The following is an 18,388-nucleotide window of genomic DNA, read 5'->3' as shown; positions in this document are numbered from 1 at the left end:
GTTGAGGGACCTTCTTTTGAATGGCCTTAGTCTTGTCTTTCCTTTTTAAAAATTTTTTTGGCCCTAGTCTTTTTAATGAAATAAGAGGTTATTATAATTTCCTATAAATATTAAGAATGGGGATACAGTTCATAAGATAATAGATAAGAGCTGGAAAGGATCTTGGATTTTAGTCAGGTTGAAAGCTTGAAAGAAGAAAACATTTGGAACAATCACTGGAGAATTTTCTAGAGGATTGAAATTGTAGCTCAAGAGATTTGTCAAGAAAGGATTAGGTTTAACTTAATCTTGCTATGTCCAGATCTGTGATTTCCATCAGTATAGAAACTCCCTCTACTGATATAGATCAGTAACTGACAAGTAATACTTAAAGTTGTCTGAAAACATTGAGAAGAGAAGTAGCTTGCCCATTCTCCCATAGCTAGTCCATGTTAGAGGCAGAATTTGAATCCAGATCTTCCTCAGGGTTGGCTCTAACTACCACTAAACCCCACCCTATTTTCTAAAATTACCTTTTATAACCATAAATTTTTAATGGGTAAAATCAACTTAATTTAATGATGTTTTAATAATGAAAGCTAAAGGGAGAAAGAAATGAATAAGATATGCCTAAATCATGTTACAGATGATGAAGTGGACTGAGGGGTTAAATAACAGAGGACATCACCTTAATATGGTTAACTCTCAAGCATGCTAGGAGTTGCAGCACCAGTTTGAAATCTTACAGTATACATACATCCTCCAATCAATCCCCTGCTGTCCAGTTATGTTCCAAGAGAATTAAGAATTAAGAGGTGTCTAGTTTACCTAGACTTGTGTAAGGGAATATTTGTGAAGTTTCATATGTCTCACTGAATTCCTAATTAGGAGTTTATCTTATGTTCCTTCTTTTTATCCAATAGTTTAAATTAAAAAGGGTTGGTTAGAATAGTTAAGTCTTGAAATTATCTCTAGGTTAGATTGCAAAATAATATAACTTCACAATAATGAGGTTGAGCTTTTAATTTGATCAAAGGGATTATCAACAATGAAGCTAGCTTGCTTCGCTGACATCAGATTTTTTACCCATCTTTTCTGCAAAACTGTCAAGAAAAGCTTCCAGAAACTGAAAGTAAGGGTATAGAAATACTGTAACAGCATGTAAATATCCTGATTTTTTGGGGGGAGAGTCTTTTGACCTCTTGTGAAGCAACCCATCATATCCTATTTAGGCATTGTGCATAGAGTTATCATAGCAGAGAGAAGAATGATTAACTGAAGAGATGTAGTAATAACGCTACAAGGAATTCTTCCTTTGGGAAATTAAACACTGTATGTGGTACTTGTCCTTCCATCTGAAATTGTGTCAATAAATAATGTCTTTCATTCTCCTTTTTTATCTCTACCCAGTAACATTTCCTTGATTCACCAGGTTCTCATTTTCGTCCTTTAAAAAAAAAATACTTCTAATCAAGTAGAGATGATAACCAGAAAAGACCATGAAAGGAACAGAAACGCTGAAATTGACTGCAAAAACAATAAGCATAGACTTTTAGTTAGAGTGTTGGAATCAGTCAGTCAATGGAAGTTTATTAAGTGCCAGGATCTGTATTAGGTGATGATGTAATGACAAAAGATTAAACAGTCTCTGTCCTCAAGAAGCTTATTACATTCTATTGGAAGAATTTAAATATGAGATTGAGGAATCTTCTCAGCCCATTGCAGGTGCTATCATTTGAATAATTTGCAGTATAGTGAGTCTAGACGCAGTGCTCCTCACACTTTTTAAATAGAGGGCCAGTTCACTGTCCCTCAGACTATGGGAGGGCCGGACTACAGTAAAAACAAAACCTCACACTCTGTCTCCACCCCTCAGCCCATTTACCATAACCCAGAGGGCTGCTGCATAAATGTCCTCAGTGGGCTGTATCTGGCCCTCGTCTGGCCATGGGCCATACTTTGAGAACCCCTGATCTAGAGTCAGAAGACCTAGGTTCACATCCCATTTCCACTTAATACTTTCAGTGTGAATAAGGAGCAGATACTTTCACCTTTCTGGCCCTGGGTTTCTTCAGTTGTAAAATGAAAGAACTGAACTAGATAATCTCAGAGGTCTAACTCTAAATCCTACGATTTGGAGTCACAAAGGAAGAAGATCGTTACAATTATTATATTGTATCTGGAACTATTATAGCACTATGAAACATAGTGTTTGATATTTGATAACTATTCATTAAATTTTGAAAAGAAACAAGCTTTTAGAAATTACTGGGCAGATCAAAAGAATATAGTAGTTCTTAACATAATGTACTTTACCTCAAAATTACTTAAATCCTCATCACATGTGAACTACTCTGTTTCAAGCAACTAAGTGACCATCATTTGTTTCCTTGTTGGCATAATGGCCACCATGAGATCTTTTCTTTTTAGGGTCAATTAAGATGTAGAATTTTTAGGGATACTAGACCAAAAAGTGGGAACAGATGGATACCCTTAGTAGATACTACAATTGCCTTATATTCTTTTCTTTGTTAAAATGTTTATACTTTATAGTCTTTCCTGTGTTGAAATGTTTATGCATAATCTTCTAATCAAACATTTTCTTGGCATGGGCTGAACATTTTGACTGTTTAAGGTCAGCACTTAGTGCTGAAGATCAGATTTTACAGCAGGTGTTTTTATTTCTGGAAATTATCCAAATTCAAGTAATAATGAAGTGGTAAAAAGCACCATTATGAAATAATTTTTTAAAAAGGCACCAGGATAAATAAATTTGGGAGAGTTATAGTTGTAAAAGAATATTTTATAAAACTAGCATAATAGAGATTTAGTTTGTGGCTAAAGAAATTGTCACAGTCAGCCATCACAGGTTATTCTATTTACATGAAAATAGTTTCACAGGCTCAAGCAATTACAATCCAGAAGACAGTCATACTCAATGAGCATATTGGTTTGGGAAAACAATTTTTTAACAGTGAGTAAAGAAGTTGTAATGGGGAGAAACCAAAGGAGAGTTGGGAAGATAAAAGCAGGATAAAGGAAGATCCAGGTTGATTACACCTAACTGACCAGATCCAAGACCTGTCTAAAGATAAACCAATCAAATTTCAAAGGTTGTGACTGTTTTTAAAGATACTAACTAGGCAGTCTCAGAGGTTGGAGTTCTAGGCATTGGAGAACATATGAGCCTATTAAAAAGTTTTGGTCTCATATATTAAGAGTTTCACCTCTTTAGAAACAGAATAATCTAGGAGAACTTGCTTCCTTTTTGTGCTTAATTATGGTTTATATTAGCAAGATGGGCTCCTTTTAGCATAGTTTAGGGTATATATCAGTAACATGTTATAATTGTCAGATATCTATATAGCAACTATAAAATTGATCAGCTATAACAATTGTCACACATCTGAATACAATTTATAGGAAGAATAAAATTATTGTACTATGTATGAAATATTAATAGTTAACTTAGTTGATGATTTTTTTTATCAACTCGCATACATTTGAAATGCATTAGTACTCTACCAGTGTATATTACCTAGACTTGAATAGTACACATAAGACAAAGCATGTCTTTTGAAATATAAAAATCTATTGTAAAATCTGAATATAACATTGTTAGTCTTAAAATATGGTTGTTCTAATTTAAAGGGATTGAAAATCTTCCATCTTTTCTGTTTCTGAGAGATTGAGTGAGCAGTATATTGGCATATTCTTCCATATGAAAAATGTGTTTTTTTTTTCCTACTTGGCAACCCAGTCTTGACAACATACTCAGCTAATATGTAATCTCTAAAGATTAGGAATGGAAAAGGACCTTCTTAAATAGAAGTCTCTTGTTAAACAATGTGGTAATGTCAGTGAGTTTTTAAGAAAGAATTTTCAACAAGTATTTTAACAAAAGAGGTTCATTTGTGGCCTGTCTCATAACCAAGTTCATTGATTGAAGGAGAAAATAAGAGCAACTCTTGTTTAAAACAAAACATTTTTATTTAGAAGTAATTTAAAATCAGAATATAAAGACTTCTAGGGTTTTCATAGACAGTAATTAGTTTATTTCATTGCCATCCAATTACTACATGAAGCGGTTTTCTTTTTTTCTATACTGATAGCAAGATTGAACAAGCTAGCAGATATTTGGCCTATGAGATTTTCTTCTTTTCAGGTCAGCGTTTTGAGAGTCTGTTAGAGCAAAAAGAGATTGCTTTAGAATCAGGAAGATGAACTGAGTTCATGTCCTTTCTACCTTTAACGTAGATGGCTTCTGCAACTCAAGATGGTTAATTCACTGCTATTGGGGAACTTTCTTTGTCTTTATGATACAGATCTGCTTTGAACGAATGAAAAACATTTATTTAGGGTTTATTTTTATTTTGAGTGGATTATGGAAATAGTTCATCATTCTCTCAAGAAGCTTATATTCTGTTGTTCACTCTTTGCAGTTGTCTTTTAGACATGTCAGACTCATTGTAACACCATTTGGGATTTTCTTGATAATGATACTCAAGAGATTTGCCATTTTCTTTACCTCATTTTACAGATTTTGCAGAAATCGAGGCAGAGTCTTATGTGATTTATCCAGTATCATAGCTAGTCTGAAGACTGATTTGAACTTAGAAAAGATGAGTCTTCCTGACTTCAGGCCCAGGCTCTTCCACAATGCCACCCAGCTGCCCAATTTATCTTCTGATAGATACCAATTAACCAGGAAAGGGAGTTTTGACCTTGAGTCACCTAGACCAGTGAGAGTCATTTCATTTCTATATCGTTTTCTGGAGAAATGGTAGTACTGATTCTCTTATTCTTCCCAGAGCAGTTTGTGGAAGGGGGAAAAGATCCCAAGAAAGGTCGGTTAGCCAGATACATAAAGCAGAAAGCTCCTTGGGATAGTAAGTATGACTTGGGGCTGGCTAGTTGTATTGGGTTAGATGAGTTTGAATGCACTCTTTTGTCAATCAAGATCAGCCATAGGGTAGGAATTCTTGAAAACTGAGTATATTAGTTCTTCTTGGGAGGAGAGGGGAAAAGGGGTCTCTGGATTTCCACTCTGGATTGTGTTATTCCAGGTGGGATAAGGGTGAGGAGTGGCAGGGCCTATGGCAGGATGCCAGGGATGGATGGATGGATGGATGGATGGATGGATGGATGGATGGATGGATGGATGGATGGATGGATAACATTGGAAGAGAGAGTTTGCTTATTGAAAGTTTCCTAGATTAGTGTGTGTATTCCCAGGTCTGGTTCCTTCTTTTAGTATAGTTAAATAAATTGTTGCTAGCTTAGGAGATTTTATGAGATGGGTGCATTAGGAGCCAAGTCAGATTCATAAAATGATGGTGTACACATCTCTTTTTTCTAGGGAGATGACAGTCTATCTGCGATTACCTACGAATCAGACTTAGAGATGGTAAGTGTACACTTTCCAATCAGCTGTATGCTTCAGTACCCTAGCAAATTCACTCTTGCAAACATCCTAGACAGTTCTTTGGTCCCATTTTTTTTTTTTTTTTTTAGGTCAGGTTCTAAAATAGAAATTTAAAATATTCCCTTTGAGTTTGGAGAAAAATTCAGGTTTGAGATGCTAAGAAGAGTAATTTTTACAAATTGAATAAATAAAATTGTCAACATTTCATCTATAAAGATGAATACTTTTCATTGGCAGAGTTCAAATAAATTATAAAAGTTCATTGTCTATTAGAAAATAAGAACATTCAAATTTCAGGCAAGAAAGATTGATGTTCTAGTGATGTCTTAATTTCTACAGATATGTAGCGGGCCATTTTATTATGTTGGAAATAAAGTCTCAGAATATTTTTTTTTTTTTTTTTTTTTTTGCTTTTGTTGCTTCTTCATTGTTAGGCTTACCCTTAATAGGTGGTAGTAGCTTGCTATATCTAGAACAGTAGGATAAGCTGCCAATTATAACTACTTAGTTATTGTGGACAAGGAGTTGTGGAGTTGTTGAGATTCTTTTTTGGGTAGCATTCTAATCTGGCTTAATTCTTTTTAAGTTGTCATGCTTTCTACTTTTCCTTTGTATTATTATATATGTGTCTTTGAGTTCCCATTTAGTTTTAAGATTAGGTGAGAGAACTAAATCTGATCTCCTTTTGATAGATCATTGTGTTGTAAGCCTTCTCTTTTGCTTAGTCATCTCCTTTAGGTCAGATAAATCAATTGCCCATATTTTTGCAATGAGACTTCTTCTGACATATTACTGCAACTTATTCTGAACTCTTTTACAAGCCACATATTAAGTGGTTCAGTAGTGGTACTGTTTTTGTAAAAGAAAAACACATGTTTTCACATCATTTCTTCTGCCTTTCAGAAATCAAAAAAGAAAACTTTTCACAAATATCCACCAAGATCACCAAGTAAGTATGATACAGTTCTTTTCCTCTGATCATATATGTATAGAGACATCCATAAAATGTTTTACATTGGAAGTGTTTGTTTTTTCATTAAACTATCCTTTACTAGTGATCTAGGTAGTAGACCAAAATAATTTCTTTCTGCAGATAAGTGAAATCAGACAGCTCAATTAGCTGATTTATCTTTATAGTATACTCTGGGGTACGACTTAGGCATTCATTGAATTGTATCATTAGAATTGGAAGCAGTGTCAAAAGTCATTTAGTCCGACTTCTCTGGAAATCCTGATTTTCTTAACTGATTCTCCTTACCTGCTGCTACCGCATCATTCATGCTCTCATCACCCATCTCTTAAATGACTTTAATAACCTCTAATATTCTCCTTTCTCCATTCTGCCCCATTTTTTCACTTCATCTTTCCCATAGCTTTCATAACGATCTTCCCTCCTAAAGTGATGGATTGGTCATGTCACTCCCTTGTTCATAAATATAAATGGCTACTTTGTGCCTCTAGGATGAAATAGAAACTCTTCAGCCTAGCAGTTGAGGTTATCCATGGTTTGGCTTCAGCCAACCCTTTCAAATTTTATTTCATGATATTCCCCTTCACCTCATTTGTATAGTAGTTATAGAAATATAGCTACTATATTTGTAGTAGGTTTCTGATAGAAAAATATTCTGTAACTACTGTTTCTGTGAGTACATGCTGTCACTGAGAGTTAATTGTATCTCCTGATTGTCTGTTACTGGTTAACACTTGAGTGTAGGAAGCTGTGGTGGAAGATTGTGCAAATAACCCGAGGGCATGCTATGTGTGTAATAATGAAAATTTCTATGTCCATTTTGCCTGTTCCTACAGAATAGCAAAATTCCTTGAGGCAGAGAATATTTTATTTGTCTTTGTATTTCAATTCCTTAGGGACAATATCAAAGTAATTCACCATTTGGTGGCTATATGAGCTTGTCTAATCTTGGGCAACTGACATAATTTTTGAGAATCTTTGTATCATGTTGAAGAATGAAATTTAAGTGTAAAATTTCCTGTCATTGAAGTGTTTTTTAAAAATATTGCTTTAGTGACTTTTTTCTTCATATTAATTATTTTCTCCAGTTTACACATAAAAATGATTTTTGACATTCATTTTTTAAAAAATTGAATTGCAAATTCTCTTCTTCCCCTTGCTGAGAAAGCAAAGCAGTTTGATATAGGTCATACACATGCAGTCATGCAGAACATTATTATTGATTTTATTGTAAAAGAAAATATAGTTTTGTATTTTTCTTGTATTTTTGTATTTGTAGTAAAAAAGATATTTTCTTAAAGTTTTGAAAAGTGTGTTTTGATCTGTTCTTTCTCTAGATGTTGATAGCATTTTTCATCATAAGTCCTTTGAAATTGTCTTGAATCATCAGTGTTGTTGAGAATAGCTAAGCCCTTTGATCCAGCAGTTTTTCTACTGGGCTATATCCCAAAGAGATCTTAAAGGAAAGAAAAGGCCTATATGTGCAAAAATGTTTGTGGCAGCTCTTTTTGTAGGGGCAAGAAACTGGAAACTGAGTGGATGCCCATTAGTTGGAGAATAGCTGAATTAAGTTGTGGTATATGAATATTATGGAATATTATTGTTCTGTAAGAAAAAATCATCAGGATGATTTCAGAGAGGCTTGGAGAGACCTACATGAACTGATGCTAAGTGAAATGAGCAGAACCAGGAAATCATTGTACACAGCGACAAGATTATACAATGATCAATTCTAATAGACATCTTTCCAACAATGAGATGATTCAGACAAGTTCCAATGATCTTGTGATGAAGAGAGCCATCTGCACCCAGAGAAAGGCCTGCGGGAATTGAATGTGGATCATAATATAACATTCTCACTCTATTTGATGTTGTTTGTTTGCATCTTCTTTTCTTAACTCATTTTCTTTCCTTTTTGATCTGATTTTTCTTGTGCAGCAAGAGAATTGTATAAATGTTTACACATATTGGATTTAACATGTATAACTTATATTGGATTGCTTGCTATGTATGGGAATGAGTGAGGGGAAGAAGGAGAAAATCTGAAACAAAAGGCTATACAAGGGGTCAATGTTGAAAAATTATCTGTGCATACGTTTTGAAAATAAAAAGCTTTAAAAATAAAAAGAGAATAGCTTACAGTATTGCTGTCGCTGTGTACCATTGTTCTCCTAGTTCTGCTCATTTCATTTTGCATTATTTGTTCACATAACTTTTTCAAGGCCAATTTTTATAGCATGATAGTATTACAGTACAATCATTTAGACAACTTGTTTAATTGTTCCCAATTGATGGCTATCTCCTCAATTTCTAATTCTTTGCCACCACTAAAAGCAGTCACAAATATTTCTTTATATAAAGGTTCCTTTTCATTTTTGTTTTTAATTTCTTAGGGCATTGCTAGGTCAAAGGGTATGCATGATTTTATGGTCCTTTGGTCATAGTTCCTAATTGCTCTCCAGAATGATTGAACTATTTCACAATTTCACCAATAAATTAGTCTCTGAGTTTTCCCACATCCTCTTCAACATTTGTCATTTTTCTTTTCTGTCATATTAGCTAATTTGATAGGTGTGAAGTAGCACCTCTGAGTTGTTTTAATTTGCATTTCTTCAATTGATGGTGATTTTGAGCATTTTTCCCCCACTAACTATAGATAACTTTGATTACTTCATTTGAACACTGTTTATATACTTTGACCATTGACCAAATGGGGAGTGATTTGTTTTTTATAAATTTGATTCAGTTCTCTACATATTTGAGAAATGAGACCTTTATCAGGGAAACTTGCTGTAAATTTTTTTTCACAGTTATGAATTACTAACTATATTTCCCATTATCCTATGTTTCCTTTTGTTTAATCCAAATTTTCTCTCTTCTTTCACCTTGTCCATACTTAAAAGTGTTTTGCTTTTAATTATTAACCCTTATAATCTACCCTCCTTTCTGTCAGCACCCTATCCTCCTTCTCTTAACCCCTTTCCTTCTTACTTTCCTGTAGGGTAAAATAGATTTCTGTATACAACTAAGTATGTTTATTATTTTCTGCTTTGAGCCATTTCCAATGAGAATAAAATTCAAGCTCTCTGTCCCTTCCTCTGAACTCCGTCTTTTCTCCTTCACTTTTAAAACTCTTTTTGTGCCTCTTTTATGTGAGATAATTTACCCCATTCTATCTCTAGCTACCTTCCTTCTTCCAGTGAATTCTTCTTTCTCACCCCTTAATTTAAATTAATTTTTTTTAGGTATTATCCCATCATATTAAGCAATTCATGACTTCTGTCTTTGTATAATACTCCTTGTCTATGTATAATACTCCTTCTGACTGCCCTAATAATTATAATGTTCTTAGGAATTACAAATATCATCTTCCCATAGAGGAATGTAGCTTAACCTTACTGAATCCTTTATGATTTCTCTTTTCCTAGTTATATTTTTATGCTTTTCTTGAGTCATGTATTTGAAAGTAAAATTTTCTATTTAGCTCTGGTCTTTTTAATCAGGAATGCTTGAAAGTCCTCTATTTTATTAAATATACATTTTTACCCCCGACAGATTATATGCAATTTTGCTGGGTAAATCTTGGTTCTTAGTTGTGCTAGTTCCTTTGCCCTCTAGAGTATCAAAATTCAAATCCTCTAGTTTTAGAATGTAGAAGTTACTAAATCTTGGATTATCCTGCCTGTGACTCCACAGAATTTCTGACTTTTTGTAATATTTTCTCCTTGACTTGAGAATTCTGGAACTTGGAATTTTCATTTTGGTATCTCTTTCAGGAGATGATTGGAGAACATCTATTCAATTTCTTTGCATTTCTATTTTACCCTCTGGCTTTAGACTTATCAGAACAGTTTTTCTTAATTTCTTAAAAGGTAAGCTTTAGGCTTTTATTTTATTTTATTTTTTTGATCATGGCTTTTAGATAGTCCAATGTTTCTTAAATTCTGAAACAATAATACAATAACAACAAAATTGTGTGATGCTTTTCTCAGGAATACAATAATCCAAGACAACTCCAAGAAACTCATGGTGGAAAATGATCTCCATAACTAGAAAAAAAGAATAATGGTTTCTAAGTGCAGTTTGAAGCATACTCTTCATGTTTTTTTGATTTTTTTTGTGTATTTTGTTTGTTTGGTTGGTTTTTTTACTCATGGTTTCCCCCTTATGATGTGTTTCTTCTTTCACAATATAATTAATGTGGAAATATGTTTAGCGCAATTGCAAATATATAACCTATATTAGATTGCATGACATTTTGGGGCGGAGGGAGAAAATTGGAATTCTAACTCTTATTAAAAGTGTCTTTGCATGTAATTGGAAAAAAATAAAATGCTGTTTTTTAAAAAAATTATTTTTCCTGAATCTATTTTACAAGTCAGTTAACTGTTTTATCCAATAAGTTATTTCACAGTTTTTTTTCTTTTTCTTTTTTTCTTTTTTCTTTTTTTTAACTTTGTTTTATTGTTTCTTGAAGTCTCATGGAGTCATTAGCTTAACTTACTCGGTTCTAATTTTTAAGGAATTATTTTCCTCATTGAGCTTTTGTACTCCCTTTTCTATTTGTCCAATTCTACTTTTTAAAAATTATTATTATAGTTTTATATTTACAAGATAGATGCATGGGTAATTTTTCAGCATTGACAATTGCAAACCTTTTGTTCCAACTTTTCCCCTTTCTCCCCACCCCTCCCCCCAGATGACAGGTTGACCAATACATGTTAAGTATGTTAAAGTATAAGTTAAATACAATATATGTATACATGTCCAAACAGTTATTTTGCTGTACAGAAAGAATCGGACTTTGAAATAGTGTACAATTAGCCTGTGAAGGAAATAAAAAATGCAGGCAAACAAAATTAGAGGGATTGGGAATTCTATGTAGTGGTTTGCAGTCAGCTCCCAGAGTTCTTTCGCTGGGTGTATCTAGTTCAGTTCATTACTCTTCTATTGGAACTGATTTGGTTCCTCTCCTTGTTGGAGAGGGCCACGTCCATCAGAATTGATCATCATATAGTATTGTTCTTGAAGTATACAACAATCTCCTGGTCCTGCTCATTTCACTCAGCATCAGTTCATATAAGTCTCTCCAGGCCTTTCTGAAATCATCCTGTTGGTCATTTCTTATAGAACAATAATATTCCATAATATTCATATACCACAATTTATTCAGCCAATCTCCAATTGATGGGCATCCATATCAGTTTCCAGTTTCTTGCCACTACAAAGAGGACTGCCACAAAAATTCCCCTCCCCCCCCCAGGCTGGGGTTAAGTGACTTGCCCAGGGTCACACAGCTAGGAAGTGTTAAGTGTCTGAGACCAGATTTGAACTTGGGTCCTCCTGAATTCAAGGCTGGTGCTCTATCCACTGTGCCACTTAGCTGCCCCCTACCACAAACATTTTTGCACATGTGGGTTCCTTTCCCTTCTTTAAAATCTCTTTGGGATTATAAGCCCAGTAGTAACACTGCTGAATCAAAGAGTATGCACAGTTTGATAACTTTTTGAGCATAGTTCCAAATTGCTATGTACAATAGCTGAATGTATTCACAATTCCACCAACAATGAATCAGTGTCCCAGTTTTCCCACATCCCCTCCAATATTCCGAATTATCTTTCCCTGCCATTCTAGCCAATCTGACAGGTGTGTAATGGTATCTTAGAGTTGTCTTAATTTGCATTTCTCTGATTAATAATGACTTGGAGCATCTTTTCATATGGCTAGAAATAGTTTTAATTTCTTTGAGAATTGTCTGTTCATATCCTTTGACCATTTATCAATTGGAGAATGGCATAATTTCTTATAAATTAGAGTCAATTCTCTATATATTTTGGAAATGAGGCCTTTATTTGAACCTTTGACTGTAAAAATGTTTTTCCAGTTTCCAATTCTACTTTTTAAGGACTAATTTTCTTGAGTGAATTTTTATTCATCTTTTTCCAGTTGGGAAATTCTGCTTTTAAAATAGTACTTCTCTTCAGTAAATTTTGTGCCTCTTTTAGCATTTGGTGTATTTTGTTTTTTTGAGGAGTTCTTTTCTCCTCACAATTCACATTTTTCTTTGGGAAATGGGGTGAAAGGGATGAGGATTTGGATATAGCAATTTTGACTCAAATATAGCAACAATTTAGATATAGCAAAATTTGACTTTCTTTACTAACAAAAAATAAACTTTTTTTTTTCTGCACTTTTTGTTGCTGGGGTTATCCTGTCAAGAGTAGGAGCTTCTGAAACTTTTAAGGATAAAAAGGGCAAGTTAAGAAGTTGATTCACTCTCTTACCCTAAAGTTCTAGTGAATAAACTGAAGGTTGTGAAAAGAATTGTTTATTCAAAGTTGGGATTCTCTTGAACCTTTCTCTCTTACCATACCTTTTGTAGTCTCACTGACTTGTATATCACATTTTCCCTGTCTGGGTCACTTTTTCTTTTCCTTTTTCTTTTCTTTTCTTTTTTTTTCTTTTTCTTTTCTTTTTTTTTTTTTTTTGTTTCTCCAGGTTCCTCATTTCCCTTAGATGATAATCATTTTCCTTTTCATTCTTTTTAAAATTTCTACTTGTAATAGTTCAAAATATGAAAGAGAATTATACTTTTAAGTATTTGTTTTATTTTGCACATTTTTAATTTTTAAAATCAGATAAGTAATTATATCTCAGATTTTAAAAATTAAAATAAAAAAAAAATTTTTCCACTTAACATGCAAAGATAGCTTTTAACACTCACCCCTGTAAGACCCTGAGTTCTTTTTTCCCCCTACTTCCCTTACCTTCTCCCTCCCCAAGACATCAAATAATCTAATATAGATTATACATGTACAACCATTCCAAACATACTCCTATATTAATCATGTTGTGAAAGAAAAATCAGAATGAAAGGGAAAAACCACGAGGGAAAAAAAGCAAACAAAAAATAAAAGGTGAAAGTAGTTTACTTTGATCCATATTGAGTCACAGTTCTCTGTCTGGATGTGGATGCTATTTTTTTCCCTAAGTTTATTGGAATTGTCTTGGGTCGCTTATCATAAGTCTTATCATAGTTGATCATCACATAATCTTATTACTGTGTACAATATTCTCCTGGTTCTGTTCACTTATATTTAGTATCTCTTCATGTAAGTATCTCCAGGCTTTTCTGAAATCAACCTGCTCATCATTTCTTACAAAATAATAATATTCCATTCCAATTATATACCATAACTTATTCAGTCATTCCCCAATAGATGGACATCTACTCAATTTCTAATTCTTTGCCACCACAAAAAGAGCTACTGCAGACATTTTTGTATATGTGGGTTCTTTTCCCTTTCTTATAATCTTTTTAGGATATAGATCCAGTAGTGGGTCTATGGATTTTTAATCCAGTAGATCAAAAAATATGCACAGTTATCCTCAGCATTTTTATACATTACCAACACAATCCAACAGCAAGAGATACAAAGAGAAATCCCATTCAAAATAACGGTCGATAGTATAAAATATTTGGGAATATATATACCAAAGGAGAGTCAGGAATTATATGAGCAAAATTACAAAACACTTGCCACAAAAATAAAGTCAGATTTAAATAATTGGAAAGACATTCAGTGCTCTTGGATAGGCCGAGCGAATATAATTAAGATGACAATACTCCCTAAACTAATCTATTTATTTAGTGCTATACCAATCAGACTTCCAAGAAACTATTTTAATGACCTAGAAAAAATAACAACAGAATCATATGGAACAACAAAAGGTCGAGAATTTCAAGGGAAGTAATGAAAAAAAAATTAAGTGAAGGTGATCTATTGGTACCTGATCTAGAACTGTATTATAAAGCAACAGTCACCAAAACCATTTGGTATTGGCTAAGAAATAGACTAGTTGATCAGTGGCATAGGTTAGGATCACAGGGCAAGATAGTGAATAAAAATAGCAATCTAGTGTTTGACAAACCCAAAGATCACAAATTTTGGGATAAGAATTCATTATTTGGCAAAAACTGCTGGGAAAACTGGAAATTAGTATGGCAGAAACTAGGCATGGACCCACATTTAACACCACATACTAAGATTAGATCAAAATGGGTCCAAGATTTAGGCATAAGGAACGAAATCGTAAATAAATTGGATGAACAGGGGATGGTTTACCTCTCAGACTTGTGGAGGAGGAAGGAGTTTGTGTCCAAGGGAGAACTAGAGACCATTATTGATCACAAAATAGAAAATTTTGATTACACCAAATTAAAAAGTATCTGCACAAACAAAACTAATGCAAACAAGATTAGAAGGGAAGTAACAAATTGGGAAAACATTTTTACAGTTAAAAGTCCTGATAAAGGCCTCATCTCCAAAACATACAGAGAATTGACTTTAATTTATAAGAAATCAAGCCATTCTCCAGTTGATAAATGGTCAAAGGATATGAACAGACACTTTTCAGATGATGAAATTAAAACTATTTCCACTCATATGAAAGTGTTCCAAATCACTATTGATCAGAGAAATGCAAATTAAGACAACTCTGAGATATCATTACACACCTGTCAGATTGGCTAAGATGACAGGAACAAATAATGATGAATGTTGGAGGGGCTGAGGGAAAACTGGGACACTGATGCATTGTTGGTGGAGTTGTGAAAGAATCCAACCATTCTGGAGAGCAATCTGGAATTATGCCCAAAAAGTTAACAAAATGTGCATACCCTTTGACCCAGCCATACTACTACTGGGTTTATATCCCAAGGAAATACTAAAGAAGGGAAAGGGACCCGTATGTGACAAAATGTTTGTGGCAGCCCTTTTCATAGTGGCTAGAAGCTGGAAGATGAATGGATGGATTCTCCATCAATGGAGAATGGTTAGGTAAATTATGGTATATGAATGTTATGGAATATTATTGTTCTGTAAGAAATGACCAACAGGAGAAATACAGAGAGGCTTGGAGAGACTTACATCAACTGATGCTAAGTGAAACGAGCAGAACCAGAAGATCATTATACACTTCAACAATGATACTGTATGAAGATGTATTCTGATGGAAGTGGTTATCTTCAACATAGAGAAGAGCTAATCCAATTCCAATTGATTAATGATGGACAGAATCAGCTACATCCAGAAAAGGAACACTGGGAAATGAGGGTAACTGTTATTTTTACCTTCTGAATCCAATTCTTCCTGTGCAACAAGAAATTTGGTTCTACACACATATATTGTATCTAGAATATATTGTAATATATTTAACATGTATAAGACTGCTTGCCATCTGGGGGAGGGGGTTGGGGGAGGAAGGGAAAAAATCTGAACAGAAGTAAGTGCAAGGGATAATGTTATAAAAAATTACTCATGCATATGTACTGTCAAAAAAAAAAGTTATAATTATAAAATAAAATAAAAATTAAATTTAAAAAATATGCACAGTTTTATAATCCTTTGGGTATAATTCCAAATTGTTCTCCCCAATAGTTGAATCATTTCACAATTCTACCCACATCCCCTCCAATATTTATCATCTTTTCCTGTCATCTTAGTCATTCTGAAGTTGGTATGAAGTGGTACCTCAGAGTTGATTTATTTGAATTTTTCTAATTAATAGTAATTTAGAGCATTTTGGCGTGTGACTTTAGATGGCTTTAATTTTGAAGATAGTTTTCAGCATTGATTTTTGTAAGATTTTAAATTCCAAATTTTTACTCTTTCGTCCCATATTGCCCTCTTCCCCAAGACAGTAAACAATCTAATATGATCTATATATGCAATCATTTTAAACATATTTTCACATTAGTCATATTGTGAAAGAAAAGTCAGAGCTAAAAGGGAAATCCACAAGAAAGAACAAAAAATGAAAACTGTATGGCTTGATCCTCATTCATTCTCCATAGTTCTTTCTCTCGAGGCAGATGTCATTTTCCATCCCAAGTCTATTAGAATTGTCTTGAATTACTCTAGTGCTGCAATGAGCTAAGTCTGTCTTATACAAAGTCTGAGAAAAAAGGGTATTAAGGGACAAATATCAAGAGGAGTACATACTTGGCATGGAGAGTAGCAGTTAAAATAGGATTGAGTGTCAGGTGTTACCAGTCACCTAGTAGTCTAATTTGGTGGAAGTATAGAGTTTATAAAAGGTGGTATGAAATGAGGCTGTGAAAGGTAGGTGAGAGTCAGATTGTAGAGGGTCTTAAAATGCCAGGCATTTATATTTTGGGTCCCTAATTGTGCAATGTAATTAATTAGTTAAATGCAATGCAACTTAATTAGTTAAAAGTAACTTCAGCTTCTAACTATCACCATTTTGCCATTTTACAAGTGTTATAGTCATTTCTCTTCCTAACTTCCCTGTTTTGGTTGAGGTCCACTCAGTCATCCATTTAAAATAAAATCTTGTAGTAATCCTTGAGTTTTCCTTTTCGTTCACCCCTTCTATCAAATTAGTCATCTGTTTATGTTCTGCCTCTGAACTTTCACCTTTAGGCTCCCCTCTACTTTTACTACCATCATCTTAATTAGGACTCTTTTTACCTTTTATCTACATTTTTGTAGTAGCCTCCTAATTAACTGTTCTGCATGCCTCTAGTTTCCCTCCTCTATAGATCACAGCTGCCTGAGTAATCTTCCTAATGTACATTTTTTATTCCGTTATTTTTCTCATGTTCTGAAGTCTTTCTTTTGAAAGCCTAGCCCAGGACAGCTATCTCTATGAAGCTTTTCCTGATACTTTTAGCTAGAAGTATTCTCTCCCATATTTAACAGAATCTCGAAGTTGAAAGAGACCTAGTCCAACTATTTATGAAAGGGATCTTTTATACAATATAACTACCACTAATGTTTATCTAGTTCCTGCTTGGAGTTTTTTTTGTGTGGATCAACCTGCTAGTTCTGGTAGCCCATCCTACTTTTGGATAACTTTGTTAGGATTTTTTACATTACCTGAAGCCTAATTTTTCCTCCTTCCAATTTAGGCCCAGTATAGCACCTTGTTTGTCCTTTCTTATTCATTTAATCATTCTTTGCCTTTTATCCTAGTTACATGTATACTTATTTGTTTCTTTCCCTTACCCTTTCTTTACATGATAAGTTCTTTAAGGGGTAAGGACAAGTGTTATTTTTCATCTTTGTGTCTCTAGCACCTAATGTTTTAACAATTAATAATATAATGTGAATTGGTGGTGTGACTCTCTGTATAGACCTCAATTGATTTTCTCCCCACAATGGGTCAGCCCCTTAGAAGAACAGGTTTTCCAATTCTTTCTGAAACTTAATATTTCTTTAACTATATTTTAATATCTAATTCTCTGACTTAAATTTTATTTTCATATATAAATAGCTTATTTTTCATGTACACATGATATGAATATTATTGGTTGTTTTAAAGCATAGCTAATTAGATAAATGATTAATAGTAACTTCTTTATCCTTGTTCATAGCCTCCATACCATTACTGAAACAACTTGATATGCTAAAACTGTCATTTGCATATAAGTAAAAGAAATATTTTTATAATCAAATTTAGAATAATAATTATGAATATTTATGTGATATATATCTGTCCTGTTTTACATTTAATATTATTGTAAAATGCATATCACCAATTCAGCTATCTGTTCATGAATCACTTACTCTGGAGTTATCTATAGTACAATTTAAATTATATATATATATATATATATATATATATATATATATATATTTTTTTTTTTTTTTAATTTAATTTTTTTCCCCCCTGAGGCTGGGGTTAAGTGACTAGATTTGAACTCAGGTCCTCCAGAACTCAAGGCTGGTGCTCTATCCACAGCGCCACCTAGCTGCCCCCTTTAAATTATATTTTGACTTCCTTTTGCATCATGGTAAATTCTGTCTGGTGTATACTTGGGGAGTACAGGTTCATTAGCCTAAGCCAGACTTAATTAAAAAGATAAAGTACTCCCTAAAGCATGTTATATTTTAGAATCAATTTTATTTTCTATTATTATTTTGCATTATTCTCCATTAACATGAATAATAAATCTGAGAGTTCACTGTATCATTAAATAAAAAGAACAT

General features: G+C 33.5%; 1 protein-coding gene across 9 annotated transcripts in view; it reads left to right on the top strand.

Moving 5' to 3' along the window:
- The window catches only part of IQCE (IQ motif containing E), a 100,063-nt gene that overhangs the window by 16,139 nt on the left and 65,536 nt on the right, over positions 1-18,388 (top strand). For 5 of the 9 annotated variants that reach the window (XM_074281186.1, XM_074281179.1, XM_074281181.1 and 2 more), the window contains exons 2-4: positions 5,339-5,386; positions 6,308-6,353; positions 10,151-10,246. The exons of 1 other annotated variant lie outside the window; for it this stretch is intronic. In XM_074281186.1, the coding sequence (XP_074137287.1) occupies positions 5,339-5,386; positions 6,308-6,353; positions 10,151-10,246 (190 nt within the window). The remainder of the gene's footprint in view (positions 1-5,338; positions 5,387-6,307; positions 6,354-10,150; positions 10,247-18,388) is intronic. 3 more of the 9 variants (XM_074281183.1, XM_074281182.1, XM_074281180.1) reach the window with 1 other exon arrangement.

This window comes from Sminthopsis crassicaudata, chromosome 1, assembly GCF_048593235.1.
Source record: "Sminthopsis crassicaudata isolate SCR6 chromosome 1, ASM4859323v1, whole genome shotgun sequence".
NCBI lineage: Eukaryota > Metazoa > Chordata > Mammalia > Dasyuromorphia > Dasyuridae > Sminthopsis > Sminthopsis crassicaudata.
The sequence above is the reverse complement of the archived record's forward strand: the minus strand, read 5'-3'. Positions and strand labels throughout refer to the sequence as shown.